This window comes from Callorhinus ursinus, unplaced genomic scaffold (assembly GCF_003265705.2).
Source record: "Callorhinus ursinus isolate GAN/ISIS: 27379988/994484 unplaced genomic scaffold, GSC_fseal_2.0 scaffold60, whole genome shotgun sequence".
NCBI lineage: Eukaryota > Metazoa > Chordata > Mammalia > Carnivora > Otariidae > Callorhinus > Callorhinus ursinus.
The window spans coordinates 4855178-4878427 of record NW_027397122.1 but is presented as its reverse complement, the minus strand read 5'-3'; the positions used below and the strand labels follow the sequence as shown (position 1 = coordinate 4878427).

The 23250-nt window shown below is 37.9% G+C and overlaps 1 protein-coding gene and 1 pseudogene across 3 annotated transcripts in view; both read left to right on the top strand.

Annotated features, from left to right (window-relative positions):
- Positions 1 to 23250, top strand: part of SPMIP7 (sperm microtubule inner protein 7) — a 65928-nt gene that overhangs the window by 14852 nt on the left and 27826 nt on the right. For 2 of the 3 annotated variants that reach the window (XM_025853116.2, XM_073885037.1), the window contains exons 3-5: positions 13396 to 13472; positions 19471 to 19609; positions 21563 to 21630. In XM_025853116.2, coding sequence (XP_025708901.1) covers positions 13396 to 13472; positions 19471 to 19609; positions 21563 to 21630 — 284 coding nt within the window. The remainder of the gene's footprint in view (positions 1 to 13395; positions 13473 to 19470; positions 19610 to 21562; positions 21631 to 23250) is intronic. The other variant, XM_073885036.1, reaches the window with a different exon arrangement.
- Positions 11005 to 11906, top strand: LOC112809724 (2-hydroxyacyl-CoA lyase 1-like; annotated as a pseudogene).

Here is a 23250-nt window from a genome sequence, read left to right as displayed (position 1 = left end):
GTCTGCTTGAGATTCTCTCTCTCCCTCTCCTTGTGCCCCTCTCTTGCTTGGGCTCTCTCTCTCTCAATAAATAAATAAATCTTCTTTTAAAAAAAGCAGCATTAATAACTTTCAAAAAAGAAAGACAGAGTAGACATTTTCAGGAAAATAAAGTTGAGGGACATACTGCCAACAGACGTGAAGGAGGTTCTTTAGTCAAAAGAATATGGTGTGTGTGGAAATTTGAGTTTATACAATGGAATGAAAATGAGGTCAAGAAAAATGCTAAATATGTGCATAAATAGAAAACACTATTTTTCATTCTGAAAGTCTTTAAAATACCATTGAATCTTTAAACCAAAAATAGTAGCAATGTATTTTGGGGGTATAGCACATGCAGAACTAAGTTGTATAACAATAGTACAAGGGAGGTCAGGATGAAAATAGGCATATGCTATTGTAATTTTTTACACTATTCATGAAGTGGTGTGATATTATACTTTAAACCCTAGAATTAAAGGTGTATAAGTCTTAGAGTGACAGTAATAACAGAAGCCAATCAATCAATCAATCATAGGCAATAAGCTAATAGGGGAAGACAAAATGAAATTTAAAAAAGAAAAAAAAAACATCTCAAATAATACAAAAGAAAGTCACATAAAAGGCAAAAGAACAGATGAAACAAACAGTAAATAAAGCTGTATTTAAACCAAATTATGTCAGGTATTATACTAAATACAATTTAACATAATGAAATTGAAAGCAATTTTGATGCTGGATAAAAAATCTATACCCAACTATATGCTGACTACAAGAAAACCATGTTAAATAGAAATAGAACTGTAAGATGGGAAAATCATCCCTATTTTCTTACTAAGTTGTTTTGTAGTTTCAGTGCAATCCAAATCAATATCTTAGCTGTATTTTTGTGGAATTTGACAAGTTTTTTATAAAATACATACAGAGAATCAAAGTATCAGAAATGACCAAGAGTATTATTAACAAAAGGGAGAAAATCAATGGCCATTTATGATCAAAACTCTCAGCAAATTAGACTCGGAAGGGAACATCCTCAGTCTGATACAGAGCATCTGTGAAAAACCTGAGGCTAAAGTAAATAATGAAAAATATCGAATGTCTTTTCCTTAATATCAGGAAAAAAGACAAAAGTGCCTGCTATTACCACTATCATTTTCCACTTAGTGGAGGGGAAAGTTATTGCAGAAAGGCAAGAAAAAGAAATAGAAATCATAAATTTTGGAAAGGAAGATGTAAATCCCTCTCGTGTAGAGATGACATGCTGATATTTAGTTGGTTTTTTTTTTAAGATTTATTTATTTATTTATTTGAAAAAGAGAAAGAGAGCAAAAAAGCATGAGCGGGAGGGGCAAAGGGTGAGGGAGAAAGAATCTCAAGCAGACTCCACACTCAGCATGGAGCCTGATGTGGAGCTTGATCTCATGACCCTGAGTTAGGACTCTAGCCTAAATCAAGAGTCAGCTACTTAATCATCTGTGCCACATAGGTGCCCCTGATATGATGATACTTGCAAAAAACCCTCAGAAATCTTCAAAGCAACTGTTAGATGTAATCACTGAATTTATCACAGGCAAAGACATTGTTAATGTACAAAAATCAATTGTAATGTTACATATCAGAAGCAAACATACTGGAAAATGAAAGTTTAAAACATTTCATTGACAATAGTACCAAAAACTACATAGGATTTGATTTAAAAAATGCATTTTTTTCATTGAAAACTTTGGTACATTACTGAATGAAATAAATTAACAAAGACATAAATAAACGGAAAATAAACCAGGTTCGTGGGCAGGAAGACTTGTTGATATATTAATACTTCTCCGATTGATCTGTAGATTCAGTGCAAACCCTATCAAAATCCTAAGAAGCTGTTTTGTGGAAATTTACAAGCTGATTATAAAATCTCTATGAAATGAAAAACAAAATGGCTAAAACAATTTTGAATAAAAAGAATAAAGTTAGAGGATTTGTGCTGCCTGACTTTAAGTCTTACTATAAAGTTACAATAATCAGTACCAATTGGCAAAGTGATTAACAAATGAAGCAATGGAAAATAGAGTCCAGAAACAGAGCCATCTACCTACGTTGCCATTGATTTTCTTTTTTAAATGTGCCAAGACATTTCAATGGAGAAGGAAAGAAATTACTGAGACAGCTGGATATCCTTCTGGGAAAAAAGTCAAGTTTTATTACATTACCGTATACAAAAAAAATTAACTTGAAATGGATAATAGACCTCAACATAAAATTAAGATTAGAAAACTTTTTGAAATAGTTGGATTTTTAAAAGACATCATTAAGAAAATGAAACAATGGGAAAAATATCCACAATCATAAATCTAGAACGTATAAAGTTATCTTAAAGATAACAAGATGAACAACCCAGATGAAAGATGGTCAAAAGATCTGAACAGACACTTTACATACACGCATGCACACACATACACACAAAATAGAAGAAGGGCAAATAAACAGTGAAAAAATACTTAACATGATGAGTTATCAGTAAATATAATTTAAAAGACAACATATCCTTACAATGGCTAAAATTAAAACAACTGAAAATTCCAAGTGTGACAAAGATACAGTACAGTGGGACTCTCACACACTGCTGCTGGGAATGCTAAATGGTATAACTAGTTTGGAAACTCTTGAACACCATTTGGATAGTTGTCATATACCTATGCCAGCCATATACAGCCATTCCACTGCTAGATATTTACCCAAAACAAATTTAAGTATATGTCCATGCAAAAACTCGGACATACATTTTGAAAACAGCTTTATTCATAACAGTCTAAAAATGGAAACCAACGAAATGTTTATGTGCATGTGAAAGAATGAACAGATTGTGGCATATCCATACAATGGAATAGTAGTTAGCAATCAAACAGACCAAAATGATGATACATGCAACAAGATGAATGAAACTCAGAATCATTATACTGAATGAAAGTAGTCAGAAGCAAATTATTACATGCCATTGATTCTACTTAAATGAAATTCTAAAAATGCAAACCAATACAGATTGACAAAAAATGGATCACCTGATGCCCTAGCCTTGGAGGAGAGGGAGATGCGGATGGCAAAGGGATACGTATGAGAAATCTTTTAGTAAAATGTAAATGCTCTGAATCTTGTCTGTTATGGTGGTTCCATGGTTGTATATAACTGAGATGATGCAAAATCTCATCAAATTGTATGAGTTAATAGATTACATTCATTGCAAGTACACTATACCTCAGTACAATGTATTTTTTGTTAAAAAGTGGTATTATAAACAACTTCATGCCAATGAAGTTGACAACTTAGATATAAGGAACAAATGACTTAAAAATACAGCTTACCAAAACTGACACAAGGAGAAAACCTCAATAGACCTATATCTATGAAAATAGTTTTGTTGATTATCATAACACTTTTAATTGTGAAAAATAGAGAAAAACTCTAGACCGATATAGTTTTACTAAGGAATAAGATCAAATATTATTTAAGGGACAAATAATGTCATCATATCCAAATAATACATTGAGGACAATAGAGCTCTGTCACCAAAATATATAAAATAAAAAATTACAGTCTAATATGCCTACAAACAAACAAAACAATCCTTAGGAAATTTTACTAAGTTAAATTTGGCAATATATAAAATGTATAATACATCATGATGAAATAGAGATTATCCCAGGATTGCAAGATTGGCTTAGCATTCAGAAATCAATGAGTGTGATTTACTTTATTAACAGAATTTTAATATATATATAAATTATTATCTCAGTCAATGATTGAAGGCCAAAATACAAAAAAAATAACTTTTTTCTAGTGTCTAGAAATTGGAAAGTAAGATTATAAAAATACCACTACAATAACATTTTTAAAACTATAATATTAGGGAAAAATTTAGTAAAAGATGTTCAAAACTCTGTACTAAAAACTACCTCAAAATGCTGAGACAAATAAAAGAAGATCTAAATAAACTCAGTTATACATTATTTTCATGGAGTGGAAAAATCAGTATTTTTTAAGATACCAATATTCAAATTAAGCTCCAAACAGTTGCAGTGCTTTCCCTAACAGAATTCTTCTGTGCTTTTTTTGTGGAAAGTTGCTTTTGTCTCTGAAATTTACATTAATTTACATCCTGAAAAAAATAGTGCAGTAAGAAACTTATTCTACCTGATTTGAAGACCCGCAGTAATGCTGCACAAAGACGGTATTGTTTTGGTGTAATAACAGAGAAATCAACTGAATAGAATTGAGAGTCCAGAAATAAACTGTTTTTACACAAAAGTAACAAGACGGTTCAATGGTTTCCACACAGTATTTTCAACAAATAGTCTCTGAACAGCTGGACATCCATGTGGAAGAGGAGTCTTTGTCCCTTTCTCATCCCATGACAAAAATTACTTTGTGCTGGTCATCGACCTAAACTGAAAAGCTAGCAAGAAGAAGCTTCTAAAACAAAATACAAGATAAAATATCTGCAACGTTGGTTGGCAGAGATTTCTTACAGAGGACGTCAAAATCACTATGTCTAGAAAAAAATTCATCCTGTTAACATTAAAGTCTTTTGCTCTTCGGACCACTGTTAAGAAAATAAAACTGTGAGTCACAAACTGGAAGAAAATGCTTGCAATATCTGTGAAAGGTCCGTGAGCTAAGATATATAAAGAATTCCCACAACTTGATAACAAAAAGATTTTTAAGATCCCTCAAGACTGAAATAAATGTTTCACAAAAGAAGACATATCAATGTCCAATAGGCACATGAAAATGTGTTCAACATTTTCAGTTGTGAGGGAAGTGCAAATAAAAACCAAAATGGAATACTGCTGAATACCTACCAGAATGTCTAAAATTAAGATGCTTGAAAACCATCAAGGAGCTAGTATGATGTAAAAAGAGGCAAATTAGCAATTCTTTGCCTCAGTCTTTTTTAATGTGTGTATAATTTGAAATAATTCTGTTTTTCAAAGAAAAGAGGAAGATGCTTGACAACCTCATATGTTGGTGAGGACAGGGAACAACTGGACTTCTCTTCCCTTTGGCATATCGTATAAAGTGACATATCTATACCATGGCCCAGTAATCTTATTTTTAAGTATTTACCCAATAAAATCAAAGTATGTGTCCACAAAAAGACTTGTACAGGAATGCTTATAGTAGCTTAATTCATATGTACACAAAAAATCAATAGAAAGGAAAATGGATTAATAGATCATAGAACGGAATTGTATTCAATAAAAAAGAGTAAACCAGAACACGGGAGATATAGACCAGAACATGGGAGAATCTCAATAATATTAAAAGCCAACATTAAGGGGCATGTGGGTGGCTCAGTCAGTTAAACGTCCGATTCTTGGTTTCGGCTCAGGTCATGATCTCAGGGTCATAAGGAGAGCCGGGCAACAGGCTCTGCACTGAGCAGGGGGTCTGCTTGAGATTTTTTCTGTCCCTCTCTCTCTACTCCTCCCCTCCCAATAAATAAATAAATCTTTTTTTAAAAGGCAATATTAGTAAGCAAAAAAAGCCAGGCTCAAAAAAATACATTCCTCCTGATTCCAATTACATGAAGATCAGGAGCAGGCAAAACTAAGTTTTAGCAATAGAAAATAGAATAGTCGCTGCCTATGGGGAGTAAGATTGACTAAAAGTAGAAATGAAGCATTTGGGGAGATGACAAAAATATTCTGTATTTTGCGTAGATATTGGTTATATGAGTTTCTAATTGAAGTCAAACTGATTGATTAAATTGTACAGTAGATATCTATAACTTTTCCTATATGTAAATGTCCTAATTCTGGAATTCAGGATTAAGAAGATTTCTTTCAGAATTGTCAAAGAATGAGCTTTTTCCACAAATCCTCTCTATCACATCGGATATACTGAGATGCTACAGAGATACTGAAACGCTACATATATTTTAAAATCAATACTTAGCTGAGCTCAAAAGCAAGAGAAGAGAGAGGAAGATCCAGTTTCCGTAAAGCAAGAGAAAATTCAGTTCTAAAAATAGATGTGCAATTTAAATTACATTTTTCATGGGTATAGCTTTGGGTAACAGAGACCCAAATATGCTGTGGTTGGGACACTATGGAAGTTTAATTCTCTTTTACATAACAATCCAAAGGTCCTGGACTAGCCTGCAGTTCTAGTGTGTGATATTTTCCTAGACTCATTCTGTTGGGCTTCAGGATAGAAGGATAGAAGCAAGATCAAAGACAGATATCCTCCCCCTTTTAAGGACTTGTTCCAGAAAATGCACACAGCACTTTAAATTATGTTGGCAGAACTCAATATTACACTAGCTGCAAAGGAATTGTGAAATAATTATCTTCAAGGTCATGGGTCCAAATAAAAATGGGCTTCTCTTACTGTAGAAATGGGGAATGAAACCGGATTTGGCTGAAGCCAAAGAGTACATGGGCCAGGATTTTAATACCTACATAGGAATGGGAGTCTGAAATCTCACGGTGGATATTTGGAATTGAGTTTTCTGTGTAAATTCAGGTACCACAAAGGGCTATCTCAGCAATGAGTAGAAATTTGAATAAATCTTTACACACAGGAGGGAAGTTGGCCACCTGACCAAGACAATAAATTGGAAAATACAATATATTATCCACGAGGAAACAGAAACTTTGGTCTGTACCACGTGGATACATGGATCATGATTTCTTAGTACACATGTAGTGTGGGAATACCACATCTTAAAATTTAAAAAAAAGAAGAAAAGCTTTTGTACCCAGAAACAGTAAGCAATACTCCGAGGGAACACTTCCACAAAGTGGCATTGACAGGTAGCACCCCAAAGAAAATAGCTATCCCTAGATGAAACCACCATCAAAATCATACTCTGCATGTGCAAAGGGTTGCTTGTGAGAGGATATCAGCAGGCACAACAGAAGGGGGACATCTCTCCCAAGGAGCCTTAGATAATAGAGCCATCTGAATACACATTAATTTTCAAGAAATTAAATTTCTAAGGAAAGAACAGGACTTACGGAGAAGAACAGGCAGACGCGAAAAGGAAACAAATCAGATTCTTTAAAATCAATTACTTATCTTAAAAAACATCATTAAACATTTTTGTTTCCTCTGTGGCAGAGTAAGCTCCTAATAGCCTAACCTTCCCACCAGTAACAACCCCAGACTCTGACAAAATACAAATCCATCGGGTCAAGACCTCTGGTGATGGAAAAAATCAGGCAAATTTCAGAGTTGAAACTTAGAGGATGAACTCGGGGTGATTTTCCCCTTGTGGCCTGAAGGTTGGCTACGTTCGGGAAACTGGAGTGGTTAAAATTTCAATAGAAATCTCTGTCTTTCTGACCTGAAGAGGTGAAAGAATGGAGCATGCCCCAAGAATTAAAAGAAAGAATCCAAAACGGGCGGCAGCTGGGGAGGGAGCCATAGTGCCACGTATGAACTCAGCCCAAGTCTTTGCCTGATCCCTGGACTGTCTTTGCTCAAAATAGACTCTAAGCAGGTCTATCAAAGGCAAATAAGGTACTGATCTAAGATCTACTATTCTCCAAAACACACTCAGGAGTAATGCAGAATCCAGGGTCTCCTCAATATAAAATGTATAATATCCAACATACAATCCAAAATCACTCAACACACAAAGACCATGGAAAATGGGATAAGCTCACATGGGAACATGCTAGATGCTAGAATTATCAGACAGGGATTTTAATACGGCTGTTGTAACTGTGCTCAGTGACATAATGGAGAATATATTCATAATCACAAGACAGGAAATTTCATCAAAGAAATAGGATGTGTAAAAAAGAGCCAAAGGGAAAAAAAATTTCAAAATCTTTTTTTTAAGATTTATTATTTATTTGACAGAGAAAGACACAGTTCCAGAGGGAACACAAGCAGGGGGAGCGGGAGAGGGAGAAGCAGGCTTCCCGCGGAGCAGGGAGCCCCATTCGGGGCTCCATCCCAGGACCCTGGGATCACGACCTGAGCCGAAGGCAGACGCTTAACGACTGAGCCACCCAGGCGCCCCTAAAATTTCAAAATCTTAAAATAGAAATTATATGGGCTTAATAGAAAGAATATGACAGGGAAAGTATGAAGGATTTAAAAGTAGAACTTGGAGAGGGTGAAAAAAAGAGAATTAAAAATAAATGAACAGAGTCTCAGGGACCCATGGAACAATATGAAAAAGTTAAATACACTAATTATAGTCCAAGAACAAAAAGGGAAGTAAAATGTAACAGAAAATAATATTTGAAGAACTAATTACTGAAACTTCCCCAGATTTGATGAAAGACATACATTTTTCAAGTTTTCAAGAGGCTTACTGAATTCCAAACAGAATAAAAATTTTTCAAAGAGCCCAGGCATCAGGTATTCAGATACAAAAGATACAAAGTAAATTTTGAGAGCAGCAAGAGAAAAGTAAGTTGAAATATCACAGGCTTCTCATCAGATAAGAAGACAGTGGAGCAGGGGAGTGACATATTTACAGTCTGTTAGAAAAAACGCGTCACACCAAAATGCTACATCTAGAAACTCGAACCTTCAAAGATGAAGGCTGTGTTGGCCTTCTACTGCTGTGATAAGAAATTAACATAAATTTAGTGACTTAGACAATACAAACTTATCATCTTATACTTCTGGAGGTCAGAGGCAAAAATGGGTCTCACTGAGCTAAAATCAAGGTGTTGGCAAGGTGGCATTTCTTCTAGAGGCTCTCGAGTAAAATTGATTTTCTTGCCACCTGCATCCTTTGGCTCATGGGCCTTGTCTTCATCTTCAAAGCCAGCAATGGCAGGTTGAGTTCTTCCTTCATCAGACAGAATCACTCTGACCTAGGCAGAATCACTTCTGCCTTGACCTTCTAATTTTAGGGTCCCTAGGATTACATTGTGCCCATCTGAATGTCTAGGACAGTTTTCCTATTTTAAATTCCCCTGATTAGCAACTTTAAATCCATCTGCAACCTGAATTACCCTTTTCCATGTAAGCTAACATACGCAGTTTCCAGGGATTAGGACATGGATATATCTGGGGGCCTGATTATATTGAATATATTAAAAGGCTATGTAAAGAAATTTGCAAGAAAAGAAAAACAGAGGAAGTAAATTGCCAATGGACATGCACTACAAGAATTATTAGGCATTTAAGATTATTTTTTCCTTTTAACTTCTTTAAAGTACATATAGCTGTTTAAAACAGAAGTCTAACATTGTTATCTGAAGCGTATTATGAATGTAGATATAGCCCCATGTGATAACTATAGAATAAGGAATGACAGGGTGTGGTAAACGGACTTGTGGTTGTAATGTTTGTACATTTTATGTGAAGTGGTACCATGTTAACTCCAAGTGAACTGTGGAAAGTTAAAGACATCTAATGTAATCTCTAAAGCAACACTGAAATGTACTATAATGAGGTATTGTTAAAGAGCCAATTAATGACATAATTCGTCTTCTAAAAAATCCCCACTCATTTAAATAATCTAACGAAGGCAGAAAAGGGGAACAGAAGAGCAGAAACATAGGGGCAAACAGACAACTATAATAAAATGGTACATATAATCCTAATATATCAATCATTACATTAAATAGTAATATACTAAACATTTCAACAGAAAGGCAGAGATTATCAGAATGGATAAAAAAGCGAGATACAACTATATGTGATTTACAAGAGGTAACTTTCAATATGAAAATGCAAATAGGCTGAAAGTAAATGAACAGAAAGCATATCAAATGCACATGACATATTCACCCTAATCATATGCTGGAGCATAAAACAAGTCTTCATATATTTAAATGTATTGAAAAATTCCACCTGTGTTCTTAAACCACCACAGAGTTAAGTTAAAGATAAATAACTACTAGATGTTTAGAAAAACATCAAGTACTTTTAAATTAAAAATCATACTTCTAAATAATCCATGGATCAAAGACAAAATCATAAGAAAAATTAGAAAATGTTTTAAACTGAACAACGATGAAAATATAACCTATCAAATCTTGTATGATGCAGCTAAAAGACTGCTGAAAAGAAAAAAAATTAGCCTTTTATGCTGATACTAGGAAACAGGGAAGTTCTGAAAATTAAAGATTAATGATTAAGAAACTAGAAGAATGGTTAAACAAAAAGAAGAAAGAGGATTAAAAAGATAAGAACAGAAACCAATAAAAAAGAGAAAAGATACACAAGAGAGAAAACCTAAAGCCAAAAGCTGTTTCTTTAAAAAGATCAATGAAAGTGATATTTTATTAGTATGATCAAGAAAGAGAGAGAACACATATTACCAACATAGAAAATTAAAGAGTTTATTTCTGCTGATCCTAAAAACAAAAAAGAAAATATTATAAACTATGTATGCCAGTTCATTTAGCGTCTTAAATGAACAAACTCCTTTAAAAATGCAGCTTACTAAAATTGATACTAATGAAATAGAACACACAAATGTCCCCTATTTATTAAAGAAATTTAATTTTTCTGATCAAAAATCTTTCCACACTGAAAACTCTAGGATCAGATGATTTCACTGCTGAATTTCGTCAAACATTCTCGGAAGAAATCACACCAATCTAATATAAGTTATTTCAGAAAATAGAAGAAGGAACACTTTCTGACCAGTTTTTGAAGTCCAACTTAACCTAATATTCCTGAACCAGACACACACATTACAAAAAAAAAAAAGAGTAAATTACAGAAATTACATTCTTCATGTACAGAGACACAAAAATTATTGCAAAGAGTTAGTAAATCAAAACCAGTAATTTATAAGAAGGACAATATATTATGTTCAAGTGAGGTTTATCCCAGGACTGAAAATGTAACCTTACCTTTCAAAAATCAATCAGCACAATTCACCCTACTGGTAACCGTCAGTGTGTTCACTATAGTTAAGAGTCTGTTTCTTGGTTTGTGTCTCTCTCTCTCTCTCTCTCTTTTTTTCCCTTTTCTTGTTTGTTTTGTTTCTTAAATTCCACATATGAGTGAAATCACATGACTGATATCTGTGCAGATTTGGGGAATAATGTAAGGCCTGCTGTGACTTTGGTAGGAGATGTAAGTGCTATCCCTAAGCACTTTTAGGACAATTTGATAAGACCATGGCAGCGTCCTCCAGAGAGCAAGTGGTAGAAAACTCTCGAGGAATCATGGTAGTTTAAGATGGAAGGAACTTGCCTCTCTTCTCTGGTGTATGAGTATCGGAGGGTGCCGACTCCATCTTTGGGTCATCTCCAATGGGCCAAAATAGCACAGGAATCGGCTTCCCCCAAATCCCTGCCTATGAATTATTACACAGCATTTGACCATGTTCAAGAACAACTACCCAGAGGTGGTTTAGTGGTAAGTGAAGGAGCAAATCCTATGGATATTGGATGCACTGTGCTTCAGAACAAACTTCCTCATCACAGGCTTGACGCTGATACTTTTGGAACAATGGGAGTTGGGTTGGGATTTGCCAGTGCGGCCTCTATAGTGGCTAAAGACAGAAACCCAGGGCAGCAGTCATCTGTGTGGAAGGAGACAGTGCATTTGGATTTTCTGGCGTGGAAACAGGAACTATCTGCTGGTAGAACATGCCAATCGTACTTTTGGTGATGATGAATGATGGAATTTACCAAGGTCTCAATGTAGATACTTGGAACGAGATGTTGAAATTTGGAGGTGCTACTAAAGTGGTCTCTCCAGTCTGTCTTCTGTCAAACTCCCAGCAGGAGCAGGTTACGACTGCATTTGGAGGCAAAGAGTAGCTTGTACGAAACCAGAAGAATTCCAAAATCACCAAGACAGAATGTGGCAGACACACAACTAAACTCTCTCTTATCAATATCATGACTGAACCACGAGCCACATGGAAGGCCCAGGATTTTCACTGGCTGACCCGCTCTGATATGTAGGTAAAATACCAGGGAGTGTTCTTGAGGAGTTTTCTCTTTTTTGTAAGTCAGAATTTCATTTTCCACAGCAAAATTACTAAACTGTCAAAATTATTGTACCAATAAAAAATTAAAAACACTCTTTTTTTAAAAGATTTTATTTATTTATTTGACAGAGAGAGACACAGCGAGAGAGGAAACACAAGCAGGGGGAGTGGGAGAGGGAGAAGCAGGCTTCCCGCGGAGAAGAGAGCCTGATGCGGGACTCGATCCCAGGACCCTGGGATCATGACCTGAGCCGAAGGCAGATGCTTAACCAACTGAGCCACCGAGGCGCCCTTAAAAACACTTCTAAATAAAATATATATATATACTAGAACCAGGAGAAGAAGGAAGTGTCAACTGGAAAGTGCAAAGCGGTACAATGGAAGTTAAGGATGAAGAGATGCAAAAGTTAGGACACTAAGCAGACAGAACAAGAAAGTCTAGTATTTGTCTATGGGAACTTCATAAGAGAATAAAGTGAATCCTCTGACAGTAAGGAGGACAATGGAGAATTGTCCAAATTGGTGAAAGTTAGGCATTCTCAGATTAGAGAAGCATAACACGTCTTAGGCCAGATGAAAAAAATAGATCTTCTCCTAAACAAATTTTCTTCGTGGGAAAACCAAGACAAATATCCTAAATATTGCCAGAGGATGAGGGTGGGGGGACACAGAATACCTGCAGACCATCATTATCCGTGTACTTGCAAAGTAACGATAACAGGCCAGAGGTCAATGGAATGTATTTAGGTTACTAAATAAACATACTCATTAAATTAGAATTCTAAATTCCTCTGGAACAGCATTGAAAGGTGAGGATGAGTTAGTTAAAAAATGGAGCTAGAAGAAGTTCATATCCTTGAAAGAATGATTGAAAATAGAACTTCAGCCAAAGAGAATGGAACCAGGAATACAGGGTTAAAACAAAACAAAACAAAACAAAAAACCAAATAGAATACAAGAAGCAAAAGCAGGCAAAGAACCACTGATAAAATATTGTGGAAAATTTAAATAAAGAGTCCTTACAGATAGTGATGGCAACAGTTATAATAAGTCATTTTAATGAAATAAGATGAAAGATAGGAAGGGGGAAATATTGCAGAGCTAATGTCCTTCTATCATTAGAAGACAAGAGAGACAAGACTTTTTAAGATGTTTGAATGGCATGGTGCTGAAAACTTCATTTGCCATCATTTAAAATTCAAGAGCTTTCTCCTAAAGAATTGATTTTCCGTTAACTTGAATATACATTTTGTCAATTTTAACTTAATCACTAGGAGATTATACAGAGAATGTAAATTTTCAAGACAACTGAGGGAAGTAGGGGAGCGTTAAACCTGGTCCACCCAGGGGTGCTATGACAGGAGAAAAGTAGGGACAGAGAAAACAAGAAACCAGGTGCGTAGAAAGCATGAGCACTTCCCATGTTATCTGATGTCCTTTAACTTATTATTCACACCTTCTAGGAGGATGGAGAACCGCTTTTACAACCAAACAGGAAATACAGTGCAAAGGACTCATTTTACAAGTCCTCGACTCAAAAGTAAGCATTTTTCCCAGTAGAACTGTGATTTAAAATGTACCTCTAGGGGAGCCTGGGTGGCTCAGTCGGTTAAGCAGCCGACTCTTGGTTTCGACTCAGGTCATGATCTCAGGGTCCTGAGATCAAGCCCTGTGTGTAGCTCTGCACTCAGCGGAAGCTTGAGCTTCTCCCTCTCCTCCCTTTTCTCCCTCTGCCCCTCCCCCTCCACATATATAAATGAGTCTTTAAAAAAATTTAAAAAACCTAAAATAAAGTATTTCTGTGTCATCTTTCATGACACATCCCCTTTGTGTCCACAGTGTCGGGGCTTCAGTGAGTCATTCAGAGAGCATCAGACGCAGATACTTACTCACTCACGTTGATGGCTAAAATAAAGAGGTCAAGGGAGAGTCTTAAAGAAAATCTATGTTTAATAGAAGAATAAAACCAAAGCAGAAAGGAAATGGTTAGAGAGAGGAGAAGAGTAGAGCATCACAGAAAACCAAAGCAGAGAAAGCCTGAAGGAGTTCATTTACTCAGTCAAAAACCATATTCAACTCTTGCTGTGTGTCTGTGCCCCAGGCTATGAGGTTCATCAGGGAGGAAGGCAGACAAAGATCTCTGTTCTCCAAGAGCTCTCATTCTAAAGGGAGATGGACGATAAGCACAAACGTAACACGTAAATAGCTCATATCTTAGAAGGTAATGAGTCTATGGAAACATAAAAAAAGATGGAACAGGATGAGAGCATCAGGGGTGTCCTGTGTAAGGGTAGGAGGTTTCAGTAGTGAAGGAGGTCTGGGCGGGGGGTCCTCCTCCAGTGATGGGATTTCAGAGAAGCTCAGAAGGCATAGGGGAGTGACTTGCAGATCTCTGGAGTGACCATTTTCCAGGCAGAGGGAATGCAGAACCATGCAGAAGACCTGTGTCAGAAGTGTGCATAGGGTCAGGGATGCACTACGGGCCAAAGTATCTAGAGCAGAGTACAAGAGGGGAATTAGGAAGAGAAGATGGGAAAAAGCAGGTGGTGTCTGGAACCAGACGTCCAGGGGCCTTTTAAGCAGCTGTAAACACCAGGGCTTTTTCTCTGACGGAAGTGAAGGTTTAGCAGAGAAGTGGCAAGATCAGACTTGCAGAAAGCAATGTGGTGGCCTCTGTGTTCCCAGCCAACCAGATGAGGCAGAAGGGGGAGGCCAGGGTACCACTGGCATCTATAGGGGTCAGGTAAGGACGGTTTGGGGGAGGCTGGTAGGAAGGTGTCAGCCACGGTTGGCTTCTGGATATATTTTGAAAGTAGAGCCAACACAATTTCCAGTTTACAGGTAATGAGGAAATAGGAGTCAAGAACAATCCAAGGGTTTGGGCTAAGCAGCCAAATGGCCTGCAGTTGCCATTACTTTGACACAGGGGAGTGAGTTTGGAGGGAACGGCCAGAAGTCCATTTTAGACCTGCTGAATGTAAAGATGTTCATTAGATATCCACGTGGCTATGTCAAGTAGGTCACGGGGTGTATGGGTCTGGGGTTTGGAAGAGCGGTCTGAGCTAGAGAAATTAAGTGTAGGGGTCATGGCTTAGCAACAAGTGTGAATTGGCAGACACACATTAAGGGTGTTCGGGGAGGAGGGAGTGAAACTGTGCAAACGGTCAAGGACAATCAGCCCCGAGAAGAGATGATTGCAGTTGCCCAGTGGGCTTTGAAGTCAGCAGAAACACGGAGAGTGGAGAAGAGCGGGGGTCCAGGGGTGGCTGCCATGAGCGCAAGGAACTGACAATGTGTGTGGGTGCCGCAAAGCACTTCATTCCCTCCAAAGTCCTTCCCTCCCCAGGGGCTGAACCCAGCAGATGCGCCTCACATTTCAGCTTCACCCACCACCAGTTTCATGAAATATACTTAAGAGTAGATATTTTCTCAGAAGGTTTATAAAAATATAAAGAATATATGTGAAATGTGTGATTAAAATCAGAAGTCATGCTTTCTCTCTCTCTCTCTCTCTCTTTTCTCTCTCTCTCCCTTTTTCTCTGCAAGTCTCCTTAGGAGAAGAAATCAGCATTGGGATACTTGGTTGACCCAAATGATGCCAATTTGTTAATGAAAATGTCACCTAGTAGCCCTTTATGTGTTTTGTGTATAAGAAATGTTCTGTGAAATATCCTGCCATTCTGTAAGCTTCGGTTTCAATCATCTGTACTTAGTTTTCAGGAAGTTGAAAACTGAGGCATTTTAAAAAGATGTTATTTATTTATTTGAGAGAGAGAGCACAAGCAGGGAGGAGGGGCAGAGGGAGAGGGAGAAGCAGACTCCCCACTGAGCAGGGAGCCCAACAGAGGGGCTCGATCCCAGGACCCTGGGATCATGACCTGAGCAGAAGGCAGACCCTTAACGACTGAGCCACCCAGGTGCCCCAAATTAAGGCATTTTTTTTAAAGATTTTATTTATTTATTTGAGAGAGAGAGAATGAGAGATAGCACGAGAGGGAAGAGGGTCAGAGGGAGAAGCAGACTCCCTGTTGAGCAGGGAGCCCGATGTGGGACTCGATCCCGGGACTCCAGGATCATGAGCTGAGCCGAAGGCAGTCGCTTAACCAACTGAGCCACCCAGGTGCCCCAAATTAAGGCATTTTAAAAAATTGTACTTCTTGCCCATTTTGTGGCTGAGATGGGGGAGGAGGCAAATTCTATTTCAATATATACTTGGAGATTCTAATGCAAAATCATACAGCCTTTTTTTCTGTAAACAGTGTCATTTCTTAATGAGGGATTATTTTTGTTCTAACCCATATTTCAGAAGAAAAGATAACCGGTCAACCAAAGGCATTATTAGGGTTACAGTGCCCCGTTGTCTGAAGTTCACGTCCCTTGGACAGAACCCTCTGTATAGACCACAAGTGTTACAAGTCTGGATGGCAAGTTTGTAGCAAGATCGTGTGCCTTATCTCCTCATTGTAAAACGACTGGGAAAGTATAGCGACAATCATGTTTACACAGTTCTTTTTGTTGGTGTGTTGGCAACAGCTTCTTGTTTTCCTTAGGAAGAGTGTTGTTCATGTGTGAGCCTTCATTAACTCCAAGTGAAGTGGTGAAAATATTTATCCCTTTAGAACAGTCTGCATCTTTTTAGCAACTCATGAAAAAACAAAAGACTGTACTAATTTACACTATTTACCAAGCTGCAATGCTTCAAGAGCACTACTTAAAAAGCAAAATAAAATTCATTTATATTAAAAGAAAGAAAGAAAGAGAAAGAAAGAAAGAAAGAAAGAAAGAAAGAGAGAGAGAGAGAGAAAGAAAGAAAGAAAGAAAGAAAGAAAGAAAGAAAGAAAGAAAGAAAGAAAGAAAGAAAGAAAGAAAGAAAGAAAAGACAGACAGACAGACATGGTATGGAGCTGTGTTTCAGAGCCTTAGAGCGAGTTGAGAAAAGAGCTCTATAGGAAGCATCTGCAGTCTGGGGGCCGGTAGTGAGACCCCCAATTCTCACCTTTCTCATCTTAAAAATGAAGGATTTTAACGAAATGGCCTATAATTTCCTCTCCGGTTTTTGATTTCATTCCCTATCATATTCTTATCTTGGTGTCTCTCAGAAAAAATTCCAGTGGTCATCTTGGAAAAAGTTACTGATTTGGCTAAATTCGTGATGCTTTGCTCAGAATATAAGGATTTTTATTTGCAATGACGTGGATGGAACTGGAGGGTGTTATGCTGAGCGAAATAAGTCAATCAGAGAAAGACATGTATCATATGACCTCACTGATATGAGGAATTCTTCATCTCAGGAAACAAACTGAGTGTTGCTGCAGTGGGGGTGGGTGGGAGGGATGGGGTGGCTGGGTGATAGACATTGGGGAGGGTATGTGCTATGGTGAGCGCTGTGAATTGTGCAAGACTGTTGAATCACAGATCTGTACTTCTGAAACAAATAATGCCATATATGTTAAGAAAAAAAAAAAGAAGAAGAAGATAGCAGGAGAGGAAGAATGAAGGGGAGTAAGTCAGAGTGGGAGACGAACCATGAGAGATGATGGACTCTGAAAAACAAACTGAGGGTTCTAGAGGGGAGGGGGTGGGGGGATGGTTAGCCTGGTGATGGGTATTAAAGAGGGCACGTTCTGCGTGGAGTACTGGGTGTTATGCACAAACAATGAATCATGAAACACTACATCAAAAACTAATGATGTAATGTATGGTGATTAACATAACAATAAAATATTTTTTAAAAAAGAAAGAAAATTGAACCGTTTAAGCTTTTGCTACAATTAAAAGTATTTCATAAGAGTTAGCTTTTCTTTAGGACACAGTAATTTCAGACTGAGTGAGTTGAAAACATATACACAACAGTGAACACACTGTGGAGCCATCACCGTGGTATTTAAGGTCACAAATATTAATTTAATGAATCATCACATCAGTCCTATGTGGTAAATAAAATGTTTATGTTGTTTCTTATCCAGGCTTTTATCCCAAGCCCCTAGCACAGTGCTTGAAATACAGTAATCGCTGAATAGATATTTGTTGAGGGAATGAGGATCACTGGTAATTGTTTGCCAACTGAGAGGAGTGGAATTGTTTGGAAGGAGAAGGCTGGCTGACGGGGTAGGACGGAGCGTTCAGCTTTTGCACCAAGGCTGGGCGGGGGTGGGGCAGGATGCTGGACACCGGGGCTGGCCATCTATCCTTCTATCCTGTCAGGATGCCATCATGGGAATGAGGGCTCTTTGGTTTTCCGTCAGGATCAAATTGGAGTCTGTTTAGCTGCATCTGTCATGTGTGTCTGTCTGAAACAATAGAACTTTGAAAACTTGAAATCCAAGACGGTACCTTTAGATCTGAATCCGGTGTATATAACGCTTGCTTTTGCTAAGATGGCTGGACTCCTGGTACCACGGTCCAGACTTTGATAATCAGGATCATTGGTGTGGGGCAGTGGGAATGTGGCTCACTCGTCAGGGGCGGAGAATCTGCATCTGCCTCCTGACTTCAACCACCAGTAGCTGAGCAACCTTAAGCAAACAAATTTCATTCTCTAAGCCAGAGTTTGTTTATTTGTAAGTTAATGAATGGTCTTTCTGCCCTGCTGTGAAGGTCAAATGCATTTTTTTGTGTGTGAACTGTAAGATGCATATACTTAAATGCATTGGTTTTCTACTGCCATGCAACAGATGACCACAGTTTATCAGCTTTAAACCACATGACTGCAGTCAGAAGTCCAGGTGTGCCCCAAATGGGTTCAATACTCAGAGTTTCTCAGGCTGGAATCAGAGTGTCAGCTGGGGCTGGGTTCTTGTCCTCCAGGAGCAATTGGATTCTCGGCAGAATTCAGTTCATTAAAGCTGGGGGGCTCATGAGGTGTTTCTTTTTCTTTTTCTTTTTCTTTCTTTCTTTCTTTCTTTCTTTCTTTCTTTCTTTCTTTCTTTCTTTCTTTCTTTCTTTCTTTCTTTCTTTCTTTCTTTAAGATTTTACTTATTTATTTGAGAGAAAGAGAGCACAAACAAGGGGAGGGGCAGAGGGAGAGGGAGAAGCAAACTCCCTGCTGAGTGCAGAGCCCAACATGGGGCTCGATTCCAGGACCCTGGGATCGCGAGCCGAGCCGAAATCAAGAGTTGGACATTTAACCGACTGAGCCACCCAGGCACCCCTCATGAGGTGTTTCTTTAAGGACAGCTGCAGAGTGTCTACTGTATATTTATCTCTTTTTAGGGCTCACCTGTTTGCGTCAGACCTACTTAGGAGAATCCACCTTTTGATTAACTCAAATTCAACTGATTAGGGACCTTGAATATATAGGCACAATCCCTTGGCCATATAAAGTTGACATACAAAGTATCACAGGAGTGTTATCTTGTCATACTCATTCGCTCTGCCCACACCAGAGGGGAGGTGGTTATATATGACATGTACACTAGGGGGCAGGAGTCGTGGGGGACACCTTCAAATTCTGCCTGCCACAATGTATGATACTGCTAGGACTCATACCATTTGAATATGTATTTTCCATACTATGTCCTTATTTAATAATTTCACAGAGCTTATGAAGTTGTTCCTTGGGACAAGATGCTACCACCAAAACCCGATCCAGAAGAAACAACAGTGGAAAAAGCTGCTGACCTGATTTCACAGTGTTTTACACTGAAAAGATATGAAGGGGCCCCATCAATAACCCAGGTCAGTGATTAGGGACCTCAATTACATGTGCATAATGCCTTTTCCCATATATAACATTGCATTTTTGCAACAGTGCATTTATTTCTAAACTGAAGCCCAAAACTTGAATACTCATTTTATTGTAAGAAACATGGAAAGAACATGTAAATGTATTTATTTATGGACTTGAAAATGCCATAATCAAAAAAGTCATCAATGACCTCAAATACTTCGATGTTACCTGTATTGCACTTTTTAAAATTTTATTTAAAGACTACCTCTGTCTCAAAGTCCTTTGCAATGACTGTGTTTATTTTAAAACTGCACAAGGAGGACTGAGGGATGGAGAAATAATTATGATTCCATCAGAGAACCTGTGTTGAGAACAGTTCTTGAAATTGAACCTAACCTCTGCACTCTGAGACAGAATGGGAAAACCCATGAATCAATCATAGAGCTCTTATTTCTAGCAAAACAAAGCATAGTTGGTTGTCTCCAGAGATGTATGTTTTCATATTTTATTTTATTTTATTTTATTTTATTTTATTTTATTTTATTTTATTTTATTTTATTTTATTTTATTTTATTTTATTTTAAAGAGAGAGAGGGCAGGGAGGGGCAGAGGGAGAGAGAGAATCTTAAGCAGGTCTACGCTCAGCACAGAGCCTGACATGGGGCTCGATCTCACGACTCTGAGATAATGACCAGAGCCAAAACCGACTGAGCCTCCCAGGCGCCCCTCTGTGTTCATTTCCGAACATCAAGAATTCAGCACGTAATTTACTGTATCCACACCACAGCCAGGGTACTTCCCCTAAAGTGTGAATTGCTTCATACCACTCTTCTGATTAAAACCCATCATTTTTGAGAAAGTGAAATCCATGCTCTTTGACAGGACATGTCCCCAGTCCTGTTCTTTGCCCATGACCCCTCCTCACTGTGACCCTTACCTTCCTGTTCCTCTTGCTTCTCAACCCCATCATCCGAACAAACAGTATCCCACGCCCTTCAGCGTTCTGTGTTTTCCAGGCTAAGTCCCATGAGTCCTTTGGGTCTTATGTCGGACCTCACCTTTGCCCTCCCAACCCTGGCTCTGTGCTTGCAAAGTGCCTCCTACTTTTGAATCTCTCATCCTTTCGCTGTGTTCCTCATCCCTGGGAAGTCTGACTAGCCCGGGGACCACCTCTCCTAACAAAGCTCTTTCCTATGTAAAACACATAGCACTAAAGAGGAAAATAATTATATATAAATATGGTGATAAACACGGACTTCTAAGAGGTTCAGAACCACAGGGTAAGAAGCCCACATTATTTTGAAAATTTTTGTTAGCTTTCACAGAGCAAGATGGCAGCAAGAGAGAAAAACGTGGCTGTAATATAAAGTCTTGGCACAGGATTTGCCCATAGAAACTAAACTAAGTCGGAGGACAGAAAATGTGCCTGGATTCTTACAGCTGTTTCTAAGGATCTCTCAACTACTTAAAAATATTTTTATATCTTTTGAAAATTGGTCATTTTTAAACATATTCTTTGGCATCTAATTATGCCAGAACCCAAAGTCCTTCCCGGCAACATGAGGTTCAAAGCTCAGGGTCTGGATGGGGCTGGAAAGGGGAGACCAGCCTGGGGCTGCAGAGGGTAGACAAAAACAGAGCCAAGTGACCACAGGTTCTGAGATGAAAACCAAAATCAGACCTTTCACAGGGCTTCAGTCCAAAAGAGGTAGATGATGAGGCAGATTCCAGCTGTGTGAAAACTAATGGAAACTAAGGGTCTGAGGGAGGGCAGAGCAGAGACCAGGAGGGGCTCTGGGGCAAAGCCCTCAGTTGCTAAGCAGGTTTGGGGAGTGCTTTCCATTGGGAGCCTGGGGCTTGCCTATGATGTGTTGGGGACAGTTAAGAGCTCAGGAGCTTATAGACAAGACATGATGTGACTTGTTCATTAAATATGTCATTCATTTTGTTGCTGATTTTAGATGGTTGGTGGACTCTGGGACAGATTTCAAACAAGATCTTTCTTGACACCGGTCAAGCCAGTTACTTTGTAAGTTTTATCCCCCTGTGTTCTCATCAGTAAATTTTTCACTATCACAGATCTCTCACTGATATGTCTGGTGCTCCCGTCCATGGCTTACAGAGGGGGTGAGGGGCATATCCTCTGGACAACATTCCAGAGACCTCAGACTTCCATCCCTGTGATGGGAAAGAGAACCCAAGTCCCGTTCACTTGCTCAGTGTTGCCTGCTTTCTCATGTTTTCTCTTAACCCTCCTTACAATTTAGACTATGAATTGTAGTCTGGGTGGGCATCTGGGTGGCTCAGTCAGTTAAGCTTCCGACTGTTGATTTTGGCTCAGGTCTTAACCTCTGGGTCCTGATATTGAACCCTGCATCAGGTTCCTGCTGAGCGTGGAGCCTGCTTGAGATTCTCTCTCTCCCTCTGCCCTCCCCCCACATTCTCTCTCTCAAAAAAGAAAACCCACAAAAATGTAAAACCATTTAAAAATAAGGAGTGCTTTATGAATACGTTGATATGAAGAATTATAATGTTGTGGAATCCATGGACTTCAAGGGATTGTAACATTTCTATCAACTTTTGCATCAAGCAGTTATTTTGTGTTTTATTTTATGCTAGAAACTATGGTTTTATTATTAATCGTTCCATGTAAGTGATTTTGTGCATTTAGTCTAAAAAAGCCTGATATTTCTGTCTTTGAAAATGTCACTATTTCTTCCTATTTTTTGTTCTTACTACAACCCAGAATCCAGGTTATCATCTGTTTTTATTTTTTAAATTTATTTTTGAATAAATAATTGAAATTTAATATAAACAAAACATACAAATAAGAATATGATGCAATTTGTGTAGTATTTCCCAGTTTTAGAAATAGAGCATTACCAACATGATGGAGAGCTTCTCTGTTCTTCCTTAGGGATCACTATTATTCTGGATTTGATGTTTCATATTTCATACATTCCTATAATCCTTTAAAACACATGTATTCTTTTTAACCAAGATATGGCATTGTGTTCCATGGTTCTAAACTCAATATAAGTGGCATTATATATATATACAACTTGAACATTTTTGTTCAATATTGTGTTTGTGAGATTTATACAAGTTGGCATTTAGATCTCTAGGAGCTCACTTTTCTTGCTGGATAGTCTTGCATTGTATGGATACACCACAGTTTATTTATCCATTCTTGTAATTTAATTATTTTTATGATTTTATTGCAATTGGAAACAATGTTCCCATTTCTTCATGTACTCAAGCGCAAAAATATTTCTAGATTTTATATACATATTTATCTCTACAATTGCTGCATCAAGAGGGTGCACTTCCTTATAATCTAGATATCGGCACATTCTTCTCCAGATGACTTATATCCATGGGCTAAACCATTGGCAATGCTTGAGTTCCCATTACTGCACATCATGGCCAGCATTTGGAATTTCAAATTTAAAGAAATTCTTATCTTATGAGTATGAAATTGTATTTCATTATCATTTTCACTTACACTTACCTGATAGCCAATAATCATTTTTTTGTAGGTTACGACTCACTTGGTTGTTCGCATCTGTAACTTACCTGTTCATATATTTTGCCCCATTTGCAGTTGGGTTCCTTGTCTTTTATGTATTAATTGTACAAATGTTTATGT